The sequence below is a fragment of the Nicotiana tomentosiformis genome, chromosome 11 (assembly GCF_000390325.3).
Source record: "Nicotiana tomentosiformis chromosome 11, ASM39032v3, whole genome shotgun sequence".
Classification (NCBI taxonomy): Eukaryota; Viridiplantae; Streptophyta; class Magnoliopsida; order Solanales; family Solanaceae; genus Nicotiana; species Nicotiana tomentosiformis.
Genome location: NC_090822.1, coordinates 6,917,983 through 6,924,715, shown reverse-complemented (window position 1 = coordinate 6,924,715; position 6,733 = coordinate 6,917,983). Strand labels below are relative to the sequence as shown.

The 6,733-nt window shown below is 42.6% G+C and overlaps 1 protein-coding gene across 1 annotated transcript; it reads left to right on the top strand.

Annotated features, from left to right (window-relative positions):
- The first annotated feature begins 220 nt into the window (after positions 1-220).
- Positions 221-989, top strand: LOC138901012 (uncharacterized). Its single transcript, XM_070188736.1, has 2 exons — positions 221-836; positions 907-989. The coding sequence occupies exons 1-2, from the start codon at positions 221-223 to the stop codon at positions 987-989; spliced, it is 699 nt and encodes a 232-aa protein (XP_070044837.1).
- The last annotated feature ends 5,744 nt before the right edge of the window (positions 990-6,733 follow it).

Here is a 6,733-nt window from a genome sequence, read left to right as displayed (position 1 = left end):
AGTGGAGCCTCATGTAGATTTTGATGAGGATATTGTAGTTCAGACTGTACCTGTTGGACTGTTTTTTGTAGCATCAACCGTCTCTCAGGCTTGGGGAGGAGCACATATGTCCGCTACTCACACTCCAGAGCAGATGGCTCACTAGTATCAGACTTCAACAGCCTCGCCAGTTGGGGTAGTTCAGTTGGTTATTGCAGCACAGGCCGGTTATAGGCCTGCCATGTCTTCTGAGGCTTTATTGAGATTGGACAAGTTTACTAAGCTCTTTCCAGCTCACTTAAGTGGTGCACCTTCTAATTACCCATATGATTATCTTGACCACTGCCATGAGGTGCTACGGAACATGGGTATAGTTGAGACCAATAGGGTCGATTTTTCTATGTTTCAGATAATGGGTTCCGTCAATAGGTGGTGGAGAGATTATATTTTGACCAGACCAGCTGGGCTGCCTGCACTTACTTGGGATCAGTTCTCAGAGCTATTTCTAGAGAAGTTCATCCCTGTCACTCAGAGAGAGGAGTACCGTAGGCAATTCGAGTATCTTTGGCAGGGTAGTATGACTGTTACCCTGTACGAGACTCGTTTTGGGGACCTAGCCCATCATACTATTATCTTACTTCCTATTAAGAGGGAAAGAGTGAGGAGATTTATTGATGGACCCATTTACACTACCAGGCTACAGATGGCCAAGGAGATCAGGAGTGATATTTCCTTCCAGTCAGCTGCAAACATTACTAGGAAAATTGAGATGGTTCACGCTCAGGAGAGGGGGCAGGTGTTAGATAAGAGGCCTCGTCATTCTGGTGGTTTCAGTGGTGCCTCATCTGGAGGCAGGGGTACGTGTTTTTAGAGGCCATCCTCCCAGGCAATATTAGTAAGTGCTTCATGCATCTCACAGTGCCTCAGGGAGTAATGGTCCTTATGTGCCTTATCCTGGGCAGCCAGCTTATAGTGCACCATCAGCTCCTATCAGTGCGCTTCCAATTTAGAGTTATCTCAATGGTTATCTAGCCCGTTAGGGTCGGTTTCAGTTTCAGAAGCCATAGTAGCAGGATGGGTGTTTTGAGTATGGTGGCATTGAGTATATGAGGAGGTCCTATCCGAGATTATTGGGCTACATGTCATAGTAGAGTTCTAGTGCCATGATTCCGGCACCTGTTGCTCCACCGCACGCTTAGCCAGCTAGGGGCATGGGTCAAGCCGCTAGAGGTGGAGGCTAGCCAGCTAGAGCTCATGCGCGAGACGTAGTTCAGAGTAGTAGGGCCCAACCCCAATTTTATGCTTTAGCAGCTAGGCTTGAGGCTGAGTCATTTGATGCCGTTATCACAGGTATTGTTCCATTTTTCCATAGATATGCTTCAGTTCAATTTAATCCGGGCTGTACTTATTTCTACGTGTCATTCTTTGAGTGTTATTATTTATATGTCCTCACATGTGGGAGATTCTATAATTGTAGATCATGTCTATCGATTGTGTATGGTAACGATTGGGAGTCTCGACACTAGCGTAGATCTCCTACTTCTTGATATGGTAGATTTCGATGTCATCTTGGGTATGGATTGACTGTCACCTTATCATGCCATATTGGATTGTCACGCCAAGACGGTGACCTTAGCCATGCCGGGGTTGCCTCGATTATAGTGGAGGGGGACTCCTGTCCATTTTACCAGCAGGGTTATCTCTTATGTGAAGGATCGACGTATGGTCGAGAAAGGGTGTCTAGCTTATTTGGCTTATATTCGCGATTCTAATGCAAATGTTCCTTCCATGGATTCAGTACTAGTTGTTTGTGAGTTTCTAGAGGTGTTTCTTAAAGATCTGCCAGGGATGCCACCTAATATAGATTTTGACTTCTGTATTGATATGGCTCCGGGCACTCAGCCCATTTCTATTCCTCCATATCGTATGGACCAAATATTGTCAGTGTCGGTCTCAACAATAGGTTGTTTAGGTGAAGCTTCCTTTCTTGTTCCTCCAATATTCTCAGGTGCGTATACTCTGCCAGTTCTAGTCATACCTTGCGCGACACCTGTTTCTTCCATTTTGGCTTTTCCCTTTCTTCTTGCTTCTGCAACATAATCCCATGGGACGTTATCGGGCTCGTAATATGGTGTGGGAGCTACAATTACAGTGAAGGGTGTAGTTACCTCAACTTCAATTGGTGCTTGGGTTTGCACCACAACTGGCGTGAGGGTGACTAGAGATGTTTTTGGAGCGTCTCCCAATCGCATGAGTCCAATAGACCCTTCCTGCTCCCACTCTTTATCAGTTTGAATCACGTTCACTCCCTCACCTCTTGATCCGGGAGAGGGTTATTGTGGGCGTTCGGTACAACTTCCTTTGCTTGTATAACCTTAGTGTCGATCAATTTCTGAATCTTGTTTTTCAACGTGCGACATTCCTCAATGGTATGACCCTTCATGCCTGAATGATAAGCACATGTTTTGTTAGGGTTGATCCATTGGGAAGGATTTTCCATAACAAAATTAAGAATAGGGGTGACGTAACCAGCAACCTTCAATCTTTCATATAGTTGGGCTATGGGTTCAGCAATTGGGGTATATTGTCTAGGAGGTATGTGATCGAAATTTTGAAGTGGCTTTGGGTAGCTTTGGCGAGCAGGTGGAGGTGAATGGTAATATGCAGGTTGAGTGTTTTAGGTATGGTATGTGGTGGTAGGGTATTGGTATTTTAGGGGTGAGGGTTGATACGTGGGTGGAGGTGTTTGGTATGTGAGGGGTGACTTAGGGCCTTGGGCTACCACCACGGCACCCACTTATTTCTTCTTTGAGATACCTCCTGATTGTAAAGCTTTATTCGTGGCCTACAGTGCCTCAAAATTAGTTACCATCCCACTCTTGATTCCTTCTTCTATTCTTTCCCCTAAGTTGATGATGTCTGAGAACTTGTGATTTTCGATGACCATCAACCTTTCATAATACTGCAGATCTTGAGGTCTAACAAAGAACTTGTTCATTTGTTCTTCTTCCAGGGTTGGCCTTACCTTGGCGGCTTATGACCTCCGACGAGTAGCATACTTGCGGAAGGTTTCTGTCAGCTTCTTCTTGAGGTCCTGGATGTAGAAAACATATGTTGCATTCTCTGTGGTGAACCTCAATCTATCCATGAAATCTGATGCCATACTTATCCAATTTGCCCACTTCTTCGGGTTTTGACTGATAACCAAGATAAAGCGTCTCGTGTAAGGCTTCGCATAAACAATTTCATGCTGATTTGTTCATTCTTACCCACTCCTACAAGCTTGTCCCAATACATTCTTAGATGCACCTTCAAATCACTAGTGCCATCGAACATTTTAAACTTTTGAGGTTTGTAACCCTATGGTAGTTCCACATCTTACTAAATACATAGATCTTCATAATGCTGAGCTTCAATGCCTTTCCCACCTTTAATATTCTGGACCTTCCCTGTGAATTTTTTGAGTTCTTCCGCCATGTTTCTAATGAGCAGGTCCTTCTCAATCGATTCGGGTATGTATGTGGTTTTCTTTGATGAGTCCATGAAACTTGGGTATATGGGTGATCGTTGGTCAAATTTTGTGGATCAGGAGTAGGTTGTGATGCATTTTCGGGGGTGTGAAATGTATTGGTTTGCAGGTATTGAGTTGGATGATGGTGATGTTGTTGAGGGATCCGCACTGGTGATGGGTTAATATTCTGGGGAGGTGCGGGATTATGATACTCGTGTGGAGGATTTGGTGCCATGGGGGTGGATTCTAGTTTTGTGTGTTTTGTGGTGGTGTTTGGTTTTGGATAGTCGGGTTTTGCTGGTTGATGTCGGGATCATTGAGAGTAAGGGAAAGGTTTGCCATATTTCGGACCTGGTCAAGCTCACCCTATAGATCCAGAATTTTCTGCTCCAAGCATAAGACCAACTTGTTCTGCCCCGGAGTACTTCTACAATCTGAAGTTTCAACATTTTCCGCCACAACAACATTATCTTTCCAAATACCTCTTAAATCATCCATTTTCCCGTTTCCCTTGCTTTTGCTTTTTGGGTTGTTGGGTGGAGGAAAAAGTGGGGGACCTCTGGATCTGGTGTGGTATGTTGCCACTGCCAGTATGCACGAACCAACCTTTAGGAATGGGAATAATCAGAAAGAAAGAAAAAACAAAAGGTAACCAAGTCAATAAGGTGAAATAAAAGAGTGTTTGCAATATTTAAATATATTTCACAAAGTCATGTAATAATTCGCGTCCTAATTTGGGAACCTCATTGTGCCTGAGATAGGCCTAAGTGACAATATACTTGGAGAAAATTGGTGCCCACATTTTCTTCATTTCATCATTGCGAAAGTGAACAAAAATAGTCTTTTACTAAATCGACAATAATATAATAAAGTTACTAATGGCATTTAGCCTAATTACATCGAAACCTAATCTAAGCTAGAAAGCAGAAAATAACATCATTTTCTAATCTACTTGGTCCCTGAAGGACCTTCTCCATTCTTGGCTCTTTTGACCCCATCAATCATGTTTCCCAGATCGCGCATATCCAGCAACAAGAAAGCTTTTCCCATTTTTCCTCCTTCATCATCGTCCATGCCTTGACAATCCGAAAGTCTCTTTATTATCTTCCCTTCTAGCTCCATTAGTCCTTGTTCCAGGTAATCCAATCTTTCCGTTGAATTAGTAGCAATCTCCTTCCATTCCCTTATCGCCTCCATGTTCACTTTGTGTTGCTCGAGACATTTAGCTTCAGACTCGAACACCCTTTTGCGTAACCTCTTGTACTTCACATGTACCTCATCTACTTTATCTATGATCCTATTCTTCAAAATGACTACTGGTTTGACGTCTCCAGCTTCGTCGTCTTCTAACCATGACGGATAGTGGTACATTTGGCCGGCATGATACCTGTCTGGATCAATAGTTTCCCCTTCTACAATGATATTTTGGTTCCACATATGTTGTTCTTCAAACTTGAATGGGAAAACATCTCCCTTGAAATCTGTTTTTTATTGGACAATGTTGGAAACCTAAGGTATGACATGTTTTCTTCTAGCTTGCCTCATTACCCTTATAGGAGCGTAAGGATAGATGCTTCGTAGCCCGATCAGTACCAAATGAGTAGTCCTCCTTGACCCTATGATGAACTCACTACTAGGAAACCATTGAAACATCCAATGCACTTGCTCGTCTGTCAGATTACTAAAGAAACGCACCCAACCTACAGCATTTCCAGGCTTTGCTAACTTGTCTGGAACAAATATCATTTTCTTTGGGTGATGTTTGGCTATATAGTCATTTAGTGGCCTTTGCAGGATCTATTGACGATACTCACCCCTCTGAAAGTGTTCCAACAGCCAGACTTGTAGTAATAGATTGCAACCCTCAAAGTGGCCAAACCCATACTTGCACTGATCTAGAGCACGGTACATCTCAGCTAAGATCATTGGAATGATAGTATAGGTTTGTCCTTATATACCATCTATTAAGTTCATGCCGACCATGGCTAAGCGAGTATGAATCCTTCCTCCTTTCATTCGAACGATCAACAACTCCAAAAAGCAGACAATGAAAACATAAACTCGGCGATGCACCCATCCCAAAGAAGTAATAGCTAGTTCATCATGATGAAGACGATATGATTTGTTATGCCCATAATGTTCATAAAGAAACTCAGAAGGGATGTACGATTTCTTTAGACATAGCAATTCATCATTCTTCTTAAAACCCAACATTTTTAGAAAACTGCGAGGAGTGCGATTCTCTGGTACTAGCAGTCCCAGACTATCCCATGGTAACTTGGTGAACCCCTATTTCTTCTAGGAAAGGAATCATTTCTATGTTGCCAACTCGAAAAACAGCTTGTTTCTCATCCCAGAACATGGTAGCGGCCTCGACCAATTCCCTATTTGCTTGAATGTTCAGCAAAGACGGCAAGTCACCAAGTACCCTCCTCACATGATTCTTGTCATAGGGTGTGAGGTCTTTCCACCATTCAAGTATGAAAGCCAGGATGTTTAGGACCATACCAAACTTGGGTATTTCGTGCTTCATTTCTACAAACAAATAAAGTTAATCCTTCTCCCCCTCTAAATTCGGATACTCACGCAATAATGATCAACATGTTGGCATATTTTTTCCAAGTAATGCACGTAATATGATCGTGTCCTTTGGGATTATGGAAATCCCGTCGGACTTTGGACAAGGTTTATCTAAGCTGGTTGTTGCGTCAATAATGCTTCAACCCGTACTAGATTTAGCATGATGCATGTACATTTAAAAATTTTGAGTGGGATTTCTAGAAAGGACTAGAATGGTACTCCCAAGCGGAAAACTTGATAGGGAAAGGCACGAGACTGTCGACTGCACTGCTGATCGACTAGCCTGCCGCAAATAAGTCTTTTCGATTTAAAAACGGAAATTTTAGGGAAGCGCGAACACGCATCAAGTGTCGCTATGTTGATAATTGGCACGAGTGGAATATGATGCAGAGAATGCTTTATGCAGGAATAATAATATATTTCCAAGTATTTGCTTGATAAAGGTACGTAAAAGCAATAAATAACATAGAAAAAACGATCATGAAAAGAAGAGGAAAGAAAGACAAAAGGGAGAAGTCATTTCAGCTCATGAAAACTTGCAAGAATGTAATAAAGCAGGTAGGGGAATAGGGATGGGAGACTCATAATATAGCAGTCTTAGGCAAGATGAAATAGATGGATAGAGGTCATACATGTCATAGCAAATAAAGGAGAATAAGGGAA

What these genes read in the sequence shown, in the direction of transcription:
- LOC138901012 (XM_070188736.1), top strand. Translation starts at nt 221, where the DNA reads ATGTCTTCTGAGGCTTTATTGAGATTGGACAAGTTTACTAAGCTCTTT. An exon ending in TGCCTCATCTGGAGGCAGGG is followed by an intron (nt 837 to 906) that starts GTACGTGTTTTT and finishes ACAGTGCCTCAG; the next exon opens with GGAGTAATGGTCCTTATGTG.